At 50.5% G+C, this 18,741-nt stretch overlaps 1 protein-coding gene across 1 annotated transcript in view; it reads left to right on the top strand.

The window, feature by feature from the left end:
• abt1 (activator of basal transcription 1) overlaps positions 1–13,414 on the top strand; it is a 14,337-nt gene extending 923 nt beyond the window's left edge. The window contains exons 2-3 of the mRNA XM_070886252.1: positions 6,258–6,433; positions 12,521–13,414. Coding sequence (XP_070742353.1) covers positions 6,258–6,433; positions 12,521–12,898 — 554 coding nt within the window. The 3' untranslated portion in view covers positions 12,899–13,414. The remainder of the gene's footprint in view (positions 1–6,257; positions 6,434–12,520) is intronic.
• The last annotated feature ends 5,327 nt before the right edge of the window (positions 13,415–18,741 follow it).

Consider the following 18,741-nt stretch of genomic DNA (forward strand, 5'->3'; position numbering starts at 1 on the left):
GAGAGAGAGAGAGAGAGAGAGAGAGAGAGAGAGAGAGAGAGATTGGGGTGGGGGGGGGAGAGAGAGAGAGAGAGAGACTGGGGGTGCGAGAGAGACTGGGGGGTGGAGAGAGGGGCGGGCGAGAGAGACTGGGGGGGGTGGAGAGAGAGGAGAGAGACTGGGGGGGGGTTGCGAGAGAGAGAGAGAGACTGGGAGGGGGGGGGCGAGAGAGAGACTTGGGGCAGGGGGGGTGATAGAGAGAGAGATTTGGGGGGGGCGGGTGGGGAGAGGGATGGAGATGCCAGCAGTGGATGTGCAGCTGTATCATTCTCAGTCCCGCCCCTGTTTGAATCCTGTCCCATTTCCCTCCTCCCTCCTCCTTTACTGACACGCTGTCAGCATCCCCTCTACTGAAGACCCATGCAAAGTACTCACTTCGTGTCCCAGCCCTGCCCTCTGCCCCCACAGCTCCCGAATTAGCGCTACCCTTCCTTTCACTACACTTTCAGTATTGAGATGTTTTTCACTTTTGGGTTTGGGTTTGATTCGGCACTAACCTATTCTGACCCACCCCCCCCACCCCCGATTTCCTTGTTCTGTTCTGCTCAGTCCTTCCCTATCACTTTGCTTCACTACTGAATTGAGGCTGACGTTAGTTATAAGTCTTTTTTTTTCTACCTCATTTTAACCCCTTTATCTTTATCCTCTAGTTTTGGATGCCCTTATTTTGCCCCTGATAGGAATGTGTTGGGTCTGTACCTGAACTGTCTCCTCTTTAAAGGCCTCCCATTGCTCTGCCAATTTTTGATTCCAATCCACTTGTGCCAGATAGATCCCGTTTCAACTCGTTGAAGTGAGCCCTCCGCCAGTTAAATATTTTTAAACTTTATTGTTCCTTGTCTTTTTCCATTCTGAACTTAATATTGTGATCACTGTTACCCAAGTGCTCCCCCACTGAAACATGCCCCACTTACCCAAGTACTCCCCCACTGAAACGTGCCCCACTTACCCAAGTACTCCCCCACTGAAACATGTCCCACTTACCCAAGTACTCCCCCACTGAAACATGTCCCACTTACCCAAGTACTCCCCCACTGAAACATGCCCCTCTCACCCAAGTACTCCCCCACAGAAACATGCCCCTCTCACCCAAGTACTCCCCCACTGAAACATGCCCCACTTACCCAAGTACTCTCCCACTAAAACATGCCCCTCTCACCCAAGTACTCCCCCACTGAAACATGCCCCACTCACCCAAGTGTTCCCCCACTGAAACATGCCCCTCTCACCCAAGTACTCCCCCACTGAAACATGCCCCTCTCACCCAAGTGTTCCCCCACTGAAACATGCCCCACTTACCCAAGTGTTCCCCCACTGAAACATGCCCCTCTCACCCAAGTACTCCCCCACTGAAACATGCCCCTCTCACCCAAGTACTCTTCCACTGAAACATGTCCCTCTCACCCAAGTACTCCCCCACTGAAACATGCCCCACTTACCCAAGTACTCCCCCACTGAAACATGCCCCACTTACCCAAGTACTCCCCCACTGAAACAAGCCCCTTTCACCCAAGCACTCCCCCACTGAAACATGCCCCACTTACCCAAGTACTCTCCCACTGAAACATGCCCCACTTACCCAAGTACTCCCCACTGAAACATGCCCCACTTACCCAAGTGTTCCCCCACTGAAACATGCCCCTCTCACCCAAGTACTCCCCCACTGAAACATGCCCCTCTCACCCAAGTACTCCCCCACTGAAAAATGCCCCACTTACCCAAGTACTCCCCCACTGAAACATGCCCCACTTACCCAAGTACTCCCCCACTGAAACATGCCCCACTTACCCAAGTACTCTCCCACTGAAACATGCCCCACTTACCCAAGTACTCCCCCACGGAAACATGCCCCACTTACCCAAGTACTCCCCCACTGAAACATGCCCCACTTACCCAAGTGCTCCCCCACTGAAACATGCCCCTTTCACCCAAGCACTCCCCCACTGAAACATGCCCCACTTACCCAAGTACTCTCCCACTGAAACGTGCCCCACTTACCCAAGTACTCCCCCACTGAAACATGCCCCTTTCACCCAAGTACTCCCCACTGAAACATGCCCCACTTACCCAAGTACTCCCCCACTGAAACATGGCCCACTTACCCAAGTACTCCCCCACTGAAACATGCCCCTTTTACCCAAGCACTCCCCCACTGAAACATGCCCCACTTACCCAAGTACTCCCCACTGAAACATGCCCCACTTACCCAAGTACTCCCCCACTGAAACATGCCCCACTTACCCAAGTACTCCCCCACTGAAACATGCCCCACTTATCCAAGTACTCCCCCACTGAAACATGCCCCACTTACCCAAGTACTCTTCCACTGAAACATGCCCCACTTACCCAAGTACTCCCCCAATGAAACATGCCCCCTCCCAAGTACTCCCCCACTGAAACATGCCCCACTTACCCAAGTACTCTTCCACTGAAACATGCCACACTTACCCAACTACTCTTCCACTGAAACATGTCCCACTTACCCAAGTACTCCCCCACTGAAACATGCCCCTCTCACCCAAGTACTCCCCCACTGAAACTTGCCCAAGTACTCCCCCACGGAAACATGCCCCACTTACCCAAGTACTCCCCCACTGAAACATGCCCCACTTACCCAAGTACTCCCCCACTGAAACATGCCCCACTTACCCAAGTACTCCCCCACTGAAACATTGCCCCACTTACCCAAGTACTCCCCCACTGAAACATGCCCCACTTACCCAAGTACTCCCCCACTGAAACAAGCCCCTTTCACCCAAGCACTCCCCCACTGAAACATGCCCCACTTACCCAAGTACTCTCCCACTGAAACATGCCCCACTTACCCAAGTACTCCCCCACTGAAACATGCCCCACTTACCCAAGTGTTCCCCCACTGAAACATGCCCCTCTCACCCAAGTACTCCCCCACTGAAACATGCCCCTCTCACCCAAGTACTCTTCCACTGAAACATGTCCCTCTCACCCAAGTACTCCCCCACTGAAAAATGCCCCACTTACCCAAGTACTCCCCCACTGAAACATGCCCCACTTACCCAAGTACTCCCCCACTGAAACATGCCCCACTTACCCAAGTACTCCCCCACTGAAACATGCCCCACTTACCCAAGTACTCCCCCACTGAAACATGCCCCACTTACCCAAGTACTCCCCCACTGAAACATGCCCCTTTCACCCAAGCACTCCCCCACTGAAACATGCCCCACTTACCCAAGTACTCTCCCACTGAAACATGCCCCACTTACCCAAGTACTCCCCCACTGAAACATGCCCCTTTCACCCAAGTACTCCCCCACTGAAACATGCCCCACTTACCCAAGTACTCCCCCACTGAAACATGGCCTACTTACCCAAGTACTCCCCCACTGAAACATGCCCCTTTCACCCAAGCACTCCCCCACTGAAACATGCCCCACTTACCCAAGTACTCCCCACTGAAACATGCCCCACTTACCCAAGTACTCCCCCACTGAAACATGGCCCACTTACCCAAGTACTCCCCCACGGAAACATGCCCCTTTCACCCAAGCACTCCCCCACTGAAACATGCCCCACTTACCCAAGTACTCTCCCACTGAAACATGCCCCACTTACCCAAGTACTCCCCCAATGAAACATGCCCCTTTCACCCAAGTACTCCCCCACTGAAACATGCCCCACTTACCCAAGTACTCCCCCACTGAAACATGCCCCTTTCACCCAAGTACTCCCCCACTGAAACATGCCCCACTTACCCAAGTACTGCCCCACTTACCCAAGTACTCCCCCACTGAAACATGCCCCACTTACCCAAGTACTCCCCCACTGAAACATGCCCAAGTACTCCCCAACTGAAACATGCCCCACTTACCCAAGTACTCTTCCACTGAAACATGCCACACTTACCCAACTACTCTTCCACTGAAACATGCCCCACTTACCCAAGTACTCCCCCACTGAAACATGCCCCTCTCACCCAAGTACTCCCCCACTGAAACTTGCCCAAGTACTCCCCCACGGAAACATGCCCCACTTACCCAAGTACTCCCCCACTGAAACATGCCCCACTTACCCAAGTACTCCCCCACTGAAACATGCCCCACTTACCCAAGTACTCCCCCACTGAAACATGCCCCACTTACCCAAGTACTCCCCCACTGAAACATGCCCCACTTACCCAAGTGCTCCCCCACTGAAACATGCCCCTCTGACCCAAGTACTCCCCCACTGAAACATGGCCCTCTCACCCAATGTTCCCCCACTGAAACATGCCCCACTTCATTCCCCCGAATTGCATCCCACACTGCTTTCTTCCTCATTGGGCTGCAAACACACTGATCAACAAAGTTCTCTTGTACATGTTTCAGGAATTGCTTTCCCCACTTTGCCCTTTACACTGTTACTAGCCCCGTTCTATGTTAGGATCATTGAACTTGCTCTATTGTTCTTGCATCTTCCTGAAATTTGCCTGCAGTATTGCTCCTGTATCTTCTTCCCTGAATTCTAACCAAATAGATTCTGTCTTAGACTTCTCAACTACTATACATCCCTCGCCAATACCATCATTGTTTCTTGGATCAATACTGCCACCCCTGCATCTTTCTTTCCCCTTTCCCGACCTTTTCTGAATATCTTGCAGCCAGGAATATTAAGGTCCCAATCCTCCCCTTTGAGCCAAGTCTCTGTTATTGCCACTATATCATAGTCCCATGTGGTGACTTCGCCTGCAGCTCACCTTATTTACCACGCTCCGTGAATTAACTCACATGCACTCCAAAACCATCCTAGTCGGCCCTGCATTTGGCCCTCCTCTTCCCTCCTCTTTCTCAACTGCTCTTTATTGGGGAATGGGAGAGGAGAGGTGCCGAGGCTCCCTGTGGGGTGGGAGAGGAGAGGTGCCGAGGCTCCCTGTGGGGTGGGAGAGGAGAGGTGCCGAGGCTCCCTGTGGGGTGGGGTGGGAGAGGAGAGGTGCCGAGGCTCCCTGTGGGGTGGGAGAGGAGAGGTGCCGAGGCTCCCTGTGGGGTGGGAAAGGAGGTGCCGAGGCTCCCTGTGGGGTGGGGTGGGAGAGGAGAGGTGCCGAGGCTCCCTGTGGGGTGGGAGAGGAGAGGTGCCGAGGCTCCCTGTGGGATGGGAGAGGAGAGGTGCCGAGGCTCCCTGTGGGATGGGAGAGGAGAGGTGCCGAGGCTCCCTGTGGGGTGGGGTGGGAGAGGAGAGGTGCCGAGGCTCCCTGTGGGATGGGAGAGGAGAGGTGCCGAGGCTCCCTGTGGGATGGGAGAGGAGAGGTGCCGAGGCTCCCTGTGGGGTGGGGTGGGAGAGGAGAGGTGCCGAGGCTCCCTGTGGGGTGGGGTGGGAGAGGAGAGGTGCCGAGGCTCCCTGTGGGGTGGGGTGTGGGAGGAGAGGTGCCGAGGCTCTCTGTGGGGTGGGAGAGGAGAGGTGCCGAGGCTCCCTGTGGGGTGGGAGAGGAGAGGTGCCAAGGCTCCCTGTGGGGTGGGGTGGGGTGGGAGAGGAGAGGTGCCGAGGCTCCCTGTGGGGTGAGAGAGGAGAGGTGCCGAGGCTCCCTGTGGGGTGGGAGAGGAGAGGTGCCGAGGCTCCTTGTGGGGTGGGGTGGGAGAGGAGAGGTGCCGAGGCTCCCTGTGGGGTGTGGGAGGAGAGGTGCCGAGGCTCCCTGTGGGGTGGGGTGGGGTGTGGGAGGAGAGGTGCCGAGGCTCCCTGTGGGGTGGGGTGGGAGAGGAGAGGTGCCGAGGCTCCCTGTGGGGTGGGGTGGGAGAGGAGAGGTGCCGAGGCTCCCTGTGGGGTGGGGTATGGGAGGAGAGGTGCCGAGGCTCCCTGTGGGGTGTGGGAGGAGAGGTGCCGAGGCTCCCTGTGGGGTGTGGGAGGAGAGGTGCCGAGGCTCCCTGTGGGGTGGGGTGGGAGAGGAGAGGAGAGGTGCCGAGGCTCCCTGTGGGGTGGGGTGGGAGAGGAGAGGTGCCGAGGCTCCCTGTGGGGTGTGGGAGGAGAGGTGCCGAGGCTCCCTGTGGGGTGTGGGAGGAGAGGTGCCGAGGCTCCCTGTGGGGTGGGGTGGGGTGGGAGAGGAGAGGTGCCGAGGCTCCCTGTGGGGTGGGGTGGGAGAGGAGAGGTGCCGAGGCTCCCTGTGGGGTGGGGTGGGAGAGGAGAGGTGCCGAGGCTCCCTGTGGGGTGGGGTGACATTGGGTTCCCGTCTCCGGGCGCAGTATAAAGTAACAGACTTTCCTCTCCTTAAGACGGAAAGGTGGCCCGGAGGAAGCGAAGAGCAGGCAGCCGTGGGAAGAGCTTCACCGAAGGCTGGGTGGAATTCCAGGACAAGGCCGTGGCCAAAAGGGTGGCCACCAGTCTCCACAACACGCCGATCGGAACCAGGAAACGCAGCCGCTTCCACGACGACTTGTGGAACATAAAGGTCAGCGGAGGGATGTTCTGGATAGTGTATCTGGGGGGCGGGGAGGACGGTAACATTTCTGGAGGGGGTGGTGTGGTATCTGATGGAGGATAAGCTTTCTGGCGGGAGTAAGATTTCTGGGGGGGGGTTGGTGTGGTATCTGGGGGGAGGGGGTAAGATCTGGAGGGGGGGTAAGATATCTGGAGGGGGGTGGTAAGATATCTGGAGTGGGTGGTGTATCGGGGGGGATGTGGGGGAGGGGTGGTAAGATATATGGAGGGGGTGGTGTATCTCGGAGGGGGTGGTAAGATATCTGGCAGGAGTGGTGTATCTGGGGGAGAGGAAGGTAAGATATCTGGCGGGAGTGGTGTATCTGGGGACGGTAAGATTTCTGGATGGTGTGATGTATATGGGGGGGGGGGGTAAGATTTCTGGAGAGGGTGATGTATTTGGCGGGGGGGGTAAGATTTATGGAGGCGCTGTCATGGTATCTGGGTGGGCGGGAGGCAGGATATCTGGAGCAAGTGGCATGGTATCTGGGTGGGGTAAGATTTCAGGAGGGTGTGATGTATGGAGGAGCAGGAAATATTTCTAGAGAGGTTGTGGGGGAAGGAATAAGATTTTTGAAGGTTGGGTGTGGTATCCGGGTAGGGGTGGGGGAGGGGGAAGATATCTGGAGGGGGATGGGTGTGGTGTCTGGGTGGCTGGGGTGTAAGATATCTGTAGGGGGTGGGGGTGGTATTGGGGAGGGGTAAGATTTTTGGAGGGGGTGGTGAGTTATTTGGGGGGGTGGGGTAAGAGATGTGGAGCAGGTGGGTGTGTTTTTGTGGGGGGGGGGGGCGGTGGGATAAGATTTTTTGGAGTGGGTGGTGAGGTATCTGGGGGGGGTAAGATATGTGGGGAGGGGAGGTGGGATAAGATTTTTGGAGGGGGTGGTGAGGTATCTGGGGGGGGTAAGATATCTGGAGGGGGTGGTGAGGTATCTGGAGATGGGGTGCATAGGCTGCCTCTTTGTAGTATGTGAAGTCTCATAAGAACATGAGAATTAGGATCAGTTGGCTATATGGCCTTTTGAGCCTGCTCCGCCATTCAGTACGATCATGGCTGATCTTTGACCTCAACTCCACTTTCCTGCCCGATCCCTATATCCCTTGATTCCCTTAGTCCAAAGATCTATCCACCTCAGCCTTGAATATATGCAAAGAATCAGCATCCACAGCACTTTGGGGAAGAGAATTCCAAAGATTCACCACCCTCTGAGTGAAGAAATTCCTCCTTATCTCAGTCCTAAATGGCCGCCCCCAATCTAGTAATGGGGATTGAACCAAAGCAGATAAGAGCAGTAAAAATAGAAGATATAGTGACCACAATATAATGCGCTTTAAGATAATTAAGGAGGACATAAGTATGACGAAAATCAGGGTAATAGATTGGAGAAGAGCTGATTTTGAGGGGCTGAAAATAGAACTTGGAAAAATAAAATGGCAAACAGCAATTTAAAATGGTGTTCAACAGAGTGCAGAACAATATATTCCGATAAAAGGAAAGAACAAACTAACACTAATGGGACTCCATGGATAACTAAAACCATAAGGGAACATTTGCCACCCGCTCCAGATATCCTGCCACCCCAGATACATCACCTCCTCCAGAAATCGTACCCCCCAGATACCATCTGTGGTTGGGAAAATGCTGGAGTCCATCATTAAGGAAGCAGTAGCGGGACATTTGGAAAAGCATGATTCAATCAAGCAGAGTCAGCATTGTTTTATAAAAGTGAAATCATGTTTGACAAATTTGCTGGAGGTTGTAACGAGCAGGGTGGATAAGGGGGAACCAGTAGATATCGTGTATTTCCAGAAGGCATTCGATAAGGTGCCACATAAAAGGTTACTGCTCAAGATAAAAGTTCACGGGGTTTGGGGTAATTATATTAGCATGGATAGAGGATTGGCTAACTAACAGAAATCAGAGAATCGGGATAAATGGGTCATTTTCCGGTTGGCAATCAGTAACTAGTGGTGTGCCGCAGGGATCGGTGCTGGGTCCTCAACTATTTACAATCTATATTAATTACTTGGATGAAGGGCTGGAGTGTAATGTAGCCAAGTTTGCTGATGATACAAAGGTGGGTGGTAAAGCAAATTGTGAGGAGGACACAAAAAATCTGTAAAGGGATATAGACAGGCTAAGTGAGTGGGCAAACATTTGGCAGATGGAGTATAATGTGGGAAAATATGAGGTTATCCACTTTGGCAGGGAAAAAAAAGCAAATTATTATTTAAATGGAGAGAGATTACAAAATGCTGCAGTACAGAGGGACCTAGGGGTCCTTGTACATGAAACAGAAAACGTTAGTATACAGATACAGCAAGTAATCAAGAAGGCAAATGGAATGTTGGCCTTTATTGCAAGGGGGATAGAGTATAAAAGCAGGGAAGTCCTGCTACAACTGTACTGGATATTGGTGAGACCACACCTGGAGTACTACGTACAGTTTTGGCCTCCTTATTTAAGGAGGGATATACTTGCATTGGAGGCAATTCAGAGACGGTTCACTAGGTTGATTCCGGAGATGAAGGGGTTGACTTATGAAGAAAGGTTGAGTAGGTTGGGCCTGTACTCATTGGAGTTCAGAAGAAAGAGGTGATCTTATTGAAACATATAAGATGCTGAGGGGGCTCGACAAGGTAGTTGCAGAGAGGATGTTTCCCCTCGTGAGGGAATCTAGAACTAGGGGTATAGTTTCAGAATAAGGGGTCGCTCATTTCAAACTGAGATGAGGAGGAATTTCTTCTCTGAGGATTGTAAATCTATGGAATTCTTTGCCCCAGAGAGCTGTGGAGACTCGGAGGTTGACAGATTTTTGAGCGATAAGAGAGTAAAGGGTTATGGGGAGCGGGCGGAGAAGTGTAGCTGAGTCCATGATCAGATCAACCATGATCTTATTGAATGGTGGAGCAGGCTCGAGGGGCCGAATGGCCTACTCCTGCTCCTATTTCTTATGTTCTTGCACATTAAGTACATAGACAGCAGGGGAGTGCATGATAAGAGAGAATACAAAGAGATTAGGAGAGAAAACAAAAAAAAATTAGGAAGGCAAAGAGGAACTATGAAATTAAATGATCAAGGAACATTAAAACAAAATAGTAAAATATTTTACAGGCACATCAATAAAAAAAGGAAGGTTGGGATGGGAATAGGGCCATTAAGGGATAGACAGGATAATACCACAGGTAACGAGAGAGAGATGGCAGGAATATTAAATCATTATTTTGCTTCAGTATTTACCAGGGAGATAGAACAGGCGGACATGGCATTGAATGATGAGATTAGTAATGAGATGGGTACATTTAAAATTAAAAAAGAGTGAATATATTAAATAAACTAATCAAACTCAAAGAGGATAGAACCCCTGGTCCCTGATGGATCGCATTTTAAAAGAATCTAAGGAAGCGATAGAGGCACTACTGCACATATTTAATAATTCCGTAGAAAAAGGTGCAGTGCCAGAGGACTGGCGGATAGCTAACGTAATACCTATATTTAGGAAGGGGATAGAACATGTCCAGGGAATTATAGACCAGTCAGCTTAACATCGGTGGTGGGAAAAATAATGGAATCCCCACTAAAGGAGAAAATAGAAGAACATTTGGAAACCAAAAATATAATAACAAATAGTCAGCATGGATTTCAAAAGGGAAAGTCTTGCTTGACCAACCTCATTGAATTTTTTGAAGAGGTAACAGAGAGTAGACAAGGGTAATGCAGTAGATGTAATTCATCTAGATTTTAAAAGGCCTTTGATAAGATACCCCATAATGGACTGATGAACAAGGTCAGAGAATGAGGTGTCAGAGGATAAGTAGCAGAATGAAGAGCTAGCTGGCTTCGAGACAGAAAGCAGAGAGTGGGGGTAAAGGGACCTATTCACAGTGGCAGAAGGTGGGTAGTGGTGTTCCACACGGATCAGTGCTGGGACCACTGTTGTTCACAGCTTACAGTAATGGTTTAGACTTTGGAATCAAAAACACGGTGCTGATAGATTTAGATAGGTGGCAGCTCGAGTGGAGCATAAAGGCCGGCATGGACTGTTTCTGTGCCGTATAGCCTATGTAATCCTTATCCTGAGAATGTGCCCCCTAGTTCTAGACAGGGAAACAGCCTCTCAGCATCTACCCTGTCAATCTCCCGCATTATCTTTTATGTTTCAATGAAATCACCTCTCATTCTTCTAAACTCCAGAGAGTATAGGCCCATTCTATACAATCTCATAGGAGAACCCTCCCATCCCAGGAACCAATCTAGTTAACCTGTGTTGCACCGCTTCTATGGCAAGTATGTCTTTCCTCAGATAAGGAGACCCAAAATGTGCACAGTACTCCAGGTGTGGTCTCTCCAAGGCCCTGTATAATTGCAGGAAGACTTCCTTACTCCTGTACTCCAATTCCCTTACAATGAAGGACAACATGCCATTTGCCTTCCTAATTGCTTGCTGTACCTGCAATACTAACTTTCTGTATTTCTAGTACGAGAACACCAAATCTCTCTGAACATCAATATTTCATAGTTTCTCACCATTTAAAAAATATTCTCTTATCCACCCAAAGTGAATAACTTCACATTTCCCCACATTATACTCCATATGTCGGGGAGCTGACCAATCCTGGCTCGATGTCAAGTCTCATGGTGAGCTGACCAATCCTGGCCCTATGCGAAGTCTCACTGTGAGCTGACCAATCCTGGCCCTACGTGAAGTCTCACCATGAGCTGACCAATCCTGGCCCTATGGGAAGTCTCATGGGGAGTTGAACAATCCTGGCCCTACGTGAAGTCTTGCCGTGAGCTGACCAATCCTGGCCCTATGTGAAGTCTCGCTGTGAGCTGGCCAATCCTGGCCCTACTTGAAGTCGCAGGGTGAGCTGACCAATCCTGGCCCTACGTGAAGTCTCACGGTGAGCTGACCAATCCTGGCCCATGTGAAGTCTCGCAGTGAGCTGACCAATCCTGGCCCTACGTGAAGTCTCACGGTGAGCTGACCAATCCTGGTCCTGCGTGAAATCTCACAGTAAGCTGACCAATCCTGGCCTTACGTGAAGTTTCACGGTGAGCTGACCAATCCTGGCCCTACGTGAAGTCTCACGGTGAGCTGACCAATCCTGGTCCTGCGTGAAGTCTCATGGTGAGCTGACCAATCCTGGCCCTATGTTCGCAGCGGCAGGTCCAGGGATCGGTTCCTGCGGGCAGTAGAATTTTTTGCGAATTCAGAGAGTGGTTGGTGATCTTGCACAAATACCATCCTGCCCCTTGGCTTCCCAAATTCCCATTACCCCCTCCAGGATTGAGAAAGTAACAGAGGAAGAGAAGGAAATCAGGTGAATTAGAGTCAAATCGGGTCCAGAAAGAGAGGAAAAGAAAGATTGAATTAAAGGAGACAATGGAAAACTAGAAAAAAGTGAAAAGATTTATAATTTGACATAAGAACATAAGAAATAGGAACAGGAGTAGGCCGTACGACCTCTCGAGCCTGCATCTCTAAGAAGAATTGAACAGTTTAAATTGTTGCTGTCGTGGGCCAGAGAGATTGATTGACATTTGCATTAAAAGTTACCACGTTGTTAAAAAGGTACTTGCGCTGTTAATTACCAGATTTAACTTCCCGCGGCGAATTTAATGGCCGATTAATGTGCAAATCTAGCCAGTTCTTTAAACTAACAGGGAGGGTGAGGCCGAGTTGCTGTTTGTGTAAGTCTAGCAGTGAGTTCTGAAGATTGGCAACTCCCGGCATATCTCCATCACCTGAACTTACTGGCGAATTTACACATTATAACACACCATCACTTATCCAGAAAGTGCAGGGAAAGGGCCAGGAAGTGGGACTACAAGTGCTCTCGCAGAGAGCCGACACGGGCTGGGCGGACCGAATGGGCTCCTGTGCTGTAACCATTCTGTGATTATGAACCGACTCAAAGAGAAGCCCCATATCCCCAACACGAGTTACTGCCCCCTACATCTCACCGCCCAGTATTTGAGCCAATTGTTTTTGGGGGTTAAAGGTCAGCGGCTGCTCTTGCCATTCCTGAGCGTCTGTGTTTGTGTTGCCAACAGTACCTTCACCGCTTCAAGTGGACTCACCTGAGTGAGCGTCTGGCCTACGAGAAGCTGGTGAGCCGGCAGAGGATGCGGGTGGAGGTCTCCCAGGCCAAGCGAGAGACCAGTTTCTTCCTCCAGAACGTGGAGAAGAGTCGGGGCCTGGAGAAGCTGCAGGAGGTGAAGCGAAGGAAGGGGCAGGAGTGGCAGGAGAAGTGCTGGCACTTCCGGCAGCGGGCCACTGAGGCCGAGATTCAGGCCAGCAAGGCCGGCGGGCACGCACAGGGTGCGGGCAAGGCCAGGCAGCTCGGGAGGGTGGCCGACCTGCAGCGGAAATCCCAGTCCAACACCACGCTGCTGGCCAAGATCTTCAATCCTGTCGCGGGACAGCAGTAGGCCCTTCCCTGGGGCCAGGGCTGGACCTTGACTCAAGATGACTGGGTCCTTCTCCCTCGGCGGGGGCGGTGAGGGGGGCACAGTGCAGTCACTGAGAGGGCGCATCATTGGTGGTGAATTCTGCCTGTTGTAGGTGGCTGTGGTTATGTGCTCACAACCACGGTGGGCCAGACTGGGAAAAGGTGTCGAGGCCACTCTCACGCCAGGGTCTGGGGGAGCCGTCACGCAGGAGCTGGGGCTGGATGTCTGAAAACATCCAGCACGACAGTGGCCGTTTGAATCATTGCCGGTCTGGCTGTGTCTGTAACAGCTTCAGAACACACCATTGGCTGAGGGACTGGGGGAGGGGCAGTGCCCGTGTCAACCTCCCATAGACTGAGGGGGGAAGGGCAGTGTGTGGCCAGGGTCGGCGGGTAGGGGAGGATTTACCAGCAGAGTTTAATCAGCTGACCATATTTAGCAGATATTGGAACTTGTAACTTTGGTCAATACTCAGCAATAAACCTCATGTTCAAACTTGGCTTCCCTTTGCACTTTCCTTCACAGTCTGATGCAGGAGGATCATAAGTAATAGCAGTGAGATTACACCATATGGCCCCTCATGCCTGCTCCGCCATTCATAAGATCTTTGGCCTGAAGTCCACTTATCCGCCAGTTTTGCTTGATTTCCTTGGAGTCCAAAAATCTATCGCTCAGCCTTGAATATACTCATCGACTGAGCCTCTGGGGTAGAGAATTCCAAAGATTCCCCACCCTCTGAATGAAGAAATTCCTCCTCATCTCAGTCCTAAATGACTGGCCCCGTATCCTGAGACTGATCCTTAGTTTCAGATGCACCAACCACAGGGAAACAGCCTCTCAGCATCTACTCTGGCTATTCCCCTCAGAATTTTTTATGTTTCAATGAGATCCCCTCTCATTCTTCTGAACTACAGAGATTATAGGTGCATTCTACTCCATCTCTCTTCATAGGACAACCCTCTCAATCCAGTCTAATGAATACCTGTTGCTTGCGTCCTCTCAGGCAAGTATGCCATTTATCAGACAAGGAGACTGTAACTGTGCACAGTACTCCAGGTGTGGTCTCACCAAGGCCCTGTACAATTGCAGCAAGACTTCCTTACTCCTGTACTCCAACCCTTGCCTTGGCAGCGACTCCGAAGAACAAATAAAAACATTACACCCTGAACCCTCGCACTATACCTGGACAGGTGGAAGGGGTATCACAAGAACACTAGAAATAGCAGCAGCAGTCGGCCATTTGACCCTTCGAGCCTGCTCCGCCACGGCTGATGTGATCATGGACTCAGTTCCACTTCCCTGCCCGTTCCCCATAACTCTTGACTCCCTTATCGCTCAAAAATCTGTCTATCTCCGCCTTAAATATATTCAATGACCCAGCCTCCACAGCTCTCTAGGGCAGGGAATTCCACAGATTTACAACCCTCAGAATAAATTCCTCCTCATCTCAGTTTTAAATGGGCGGCCCCTTTTTCTAAGACTGTCCCCTAGTTTTAGTTTCCCCTATGAGTGGAAATATCCTCTCTGCATCCACCTTGTCGAGCCCTCTCATTATCTATCTTGTTTTTATAAGATCACCTTTCATTCTTCTGACCTCTAATGTGTATAGACCCAAACTACTCAATCTTTCCTCATAGGTCAACCCCCTCATCTCCGGAATCAACCTAGTGAACCTTCTCTGAATTGCCTCCAATGCAAGTATATCCCTCCTTAAATACGGAGATCAAAACTGCACGCAGTACTCCAGGTGTGGCCTCACCAATACCCTGTACAGTTGCAGCAGGACTTATCTGCTTTTATACTCCATCACCCTTGCAGTAATGGCCAAGATTCTATTGGCCTTCCTGATCACTTGCTGTACCTGCAGACTAACCTTTTGTGTTTCATGCACAAGTGCCCCCAGGTGCTGCTATACTGCAGCACTTTGCAATCTTTCTTCATTTAAAAAATAACTTGCTCTTTGATTTTTTTTCTGCCAAAATGCATGACCTCACACTTTCCAACATCATATTCCATCTGCCAAATTTTTACCCACTCACTTAGCCTGTCTATGACCTTTTGCAGATTTTGTGTGTCCTCACAGATTGCTTTTCCTCCCAACTTTGTATCATCAGCAAACTTGGCTACATTACACTCGGTCCTTTCTTCCATGTCGTTAATATAGATTGCAAATCGTTGGGGTCCCTGTGGCACCCCACTAGTCACTGTTTGCCAACCTGAGAATGAACCATTTATCCCGACTCTCTGTTTTCTGTTAGTTAGCCAATCCTCTATCCATGCTAATATATTACCCCCAACCCCGTGAACTTTTATCTTATGCAGTAACCTTTTATGTGGCACCTTGTCAAATGCCTTCTGGAAATCTAAATACACCACATCCACTGGGAGAGTACTTTGGTGGTAGTGATCACAATTCAGTTAGATTTAACATAATTATGGAAAAGGACAAAGATAGACCAGAAGTAAAAGTTCTCAATTGGGGAAAGGCAAATTTTATTAAGCTGTGATGTGATTTAGCAAAAGTGGACTGGAAACATCTACTTGAAGATAAATCAGAGCAGTGAGAGGCACTCAAGGAGGAGATAGTGAGGGTTCAGAGCAAATAGGGTCCCACAAAGAAAAAGGATGGGACTCAGAAATCTGGAGTCCCCATGATGTCAAGTGTGTACAGGGTAGGATAAGGCAAAAAAGGGAAGTTTGGTCAAATACCAAACGCTAAGTCGAGGAGGCGGGAGCTCGGAGCAGCGCGAGTCCGGGGTCGGCGAGAGGCCTATAAAGGCCAGCGGGAGTCGAGCAGTCAGTCGAGGAGGCGGGAGCTCGGAGCAGCGCGAGACCGGGGTCGGCGAGAGGCCTATAAAGGCCAGCGGGAGTCGAGCAGTCAGTCGAGGAGGCGGGAGCTCGGAGCAGCGCGAGTCCGGGGTCGGCGAGAGGCCTATAAAGGCCAGCGGGAGTCGAGCAGTCAGTCGAGGAGGCGGGAGCTCGGAGCAGCGCGAGTCCGGGGTCGGCGAGAGGCGTACCGGTGCAGCTACAGGGAGAAGGCAAAGATACAAAGGTGACGTCACAGCCTAGGGGGTAAGTGATTGGCTGGTGATTGGTGAGTAGCTTTTCTTTTTCTTCTTATATTGGTCAGTAACTTTTAACATTGTTATTACCAGTTTAAGTGTATCTAAGTGTTAAGACATGGCAGGAGAGCTCGGTCGGGTGTTATGCTCCTCCTGTACCATGTGGGAACTCAGGGACACTTCCGGTGTCCCTGACGACTACGTGTGCGGGAAGTGTATCCACCTCCAGCTCCTGACGGACCGTGTTGCGGAATTGGAGCTGAGGGTGGATTTACTCTGGAGCATCCACGATGCTGAGAATGACGTGAGTATCACATGTAGTGAGTTGGTCTTACCGCAGGGAAAGGGTCCACAGCCAGATAGGGAATGGAAGACCAGCAGGAAGAGTAGTGCAAGGAAGGTAGTGCAGGGGTCCCCTGTGGTCATCCCCCTGCAAAACAGATACACCGCTTTGGGTACTGTTGAGGGGGATGACTCATCAGGGGAGGGCAGCAGCAGCCAAGTTCATGGCACCGTGGCTGGCTCTGCTGCACAGGAGGGCAAGAAAAAGAGTGGGAGAGCGATAGTGATAGGGGATTCAATTGTGAGGGGAATAGATAGGCGTTTCTGCGGCCGCAACCGAGACTCCAGGATGGTATGTTGCCTCCCTGGTGCAAGGGTCAAGGATGTCTCGGAGCGGGTGCAGGACATTCTGAAATGGGAGGGAGAACAGCCAGTTGTCGTGGTGCACATTGGTACCAACGACATAGGTAAAAAAAAAGGGATGAGGTCCTACGAAACGAATTTAAGGAGCTAGGAGCTAAATTAAAAAGTAGGACCTCAAAAGTAGTAATCTCGGGATTGCTACCAGTGCCACGTGATAGTCAGAGTAGGAATCGCAGGATAGCGCAGATGAATACGTGGCTTGAGCAGTGGTGCAGCAGGGAGGGATTCAAATTCCTGGGGCATTGGGACCGGTTCTGGGGGAGGTGGGACCAATACAAACCGGACGGTCTGCACCTGGGCAGGACCGGAACCAATGTCCTAGGGGGAGTGTTTGCTAGTGCTGTTGGGGAGGATTTAAACTAATATGGCAGGGGGATGGGAACCAATGCAGGGAGACAGAGGGAAACAAAAAGGAGACAAAAGCAAAAGACAGAAAGGAGATGAGGAAAAGTGGAGGGCAGAGAAACCCAAGGCAAAGAACAAAAAGGGCCACTGTACAGCAAAATTCTAAAAGGACAAAGGGTGTTAATAAAACAAGCCTGAAGGCTTTGTGTCTTAATGCAAGGAGTATCCGCAATAAGGTGGATGAATTAATTGTGCAAATAGATGTTAACAAATATGATGTGATTGGGATTACGGAGACGTGGCTCCAGGATGATCAGGGCTGGGAACTCAACATTCAGGGGTATTCAACATTCAGGAAGGATAGAATAAAAGGAAAAGGAGGTGCGGTAGCATTGCTGGTTAAAGAGGAGATTAATGCAATAGTTAGGAAAGACATTAGCTTGGATGATGTGGAATCTATATGGGTAGAGCTGCAGAACACCAAAGGGCAAAAAACGTTAGTAGGAGTTGTGTACAGACCTCCAAACAGTAATAGGGATGTTGGGGAGGGCATCAAACAGGAAATTAGGGGTGCATGCAATAAAGGTGTAACAGTTATAATGGGTGACTTTAATATGCACATAGATTGGGCTAGCCAAACTGGAAGCAATACGGTGGAGGAGGATTTCCTGGAGTGCATAAGGGATGGTTTTCTAGACCAATATGTTGAGGAACCAACTAGGGGGGAGGCCATCTTAGACTGGGTGTTGTGTAATGAGAGAGGATTAATTAGCAATCTCATTGTGCGAGGCCCCTTGGGGAAGAGTGACCATAATATGGTGGAATTCTGCATTAGGATGGAGAATGAAACAGTTAATTCAGAGACCATGGTCCAGAACTTAAAGAAGGGTAACTTTGAAGGTATGAGGCGTGAATTGGCTAGGATAGATTGGTGAATGATACTTAGGGGGTTGACTGTGGATGGGCAATGGCAGACATTTAGAGACCGCATGGATGAATTACAACAATTGTACATTCCTGTCTGGCGTAAAAATAGAAAAGGGAAGGTGGCTCAACCGTGGCTATCTAGGGAAATCAGGGATAGTATTAAAGCCAAGGAAGTGGCATACAAATTGGCCAGAAATAGCAGCGAACCTGGGGACTGGGAGAAATTTAGAACTCAGCAGAGGAGGACAAAGGGTTTGATTAGGGCAGGGAAAATGGAGTACGAGAAGAAGCTTGCAGGGAACATTAAGGCGGATTGCAAAAGTTTCTATAGGTATGTAAAGAGAAAAAGGTTGGTGAAGACAAACGTAGGTCCCCTGCAGTCAGAATCAGGGGAAGTCATAACGGGGAACAAAGAAATGGCAGACCAATTGAACAAGTACTTTGGTTCGGTATTCAATAAGGAGGATACAAACAACCTTCCGGATATAAAAGGGGTCAGAGGGTCTAGTAAGGAGGGGGAACTGAGGGAAATCTTTATTAGTCGGGAAATTGTGTTGGGGAAATTGATGGGATTGAAGGCCGATAAATCCCCAGGGCCTGATGGACTGCATCCTAGAGTACTTAAGGAGGTGGCCTTGGAAATAGCGGATGCATTGACAGTCATTTTCCAACATTCCATTGACTCTGGATCAGTTCCTATGGAGTGGAGGGTAGCCAATGTAACCCCACTTTTTAAAAAAGGAGGGAGAGAGAAAACAGGGAATTATAGACCGGTCAGCCTGA

This window comes from Pristiophorus japonicus, chromosome 8, assembly GCF_044704955.1.
Source record: "Pristiophorus japonicus isolate sPriJap1 chromosome 8, sPriJap1.hap1, whole genome shotgun sequence".
NCBI lineage: Eukaryota > Metazoa > Chordata > Chondrichthyes > Pristiophoridae > Pristiophorus > Pristiophorus japonicus.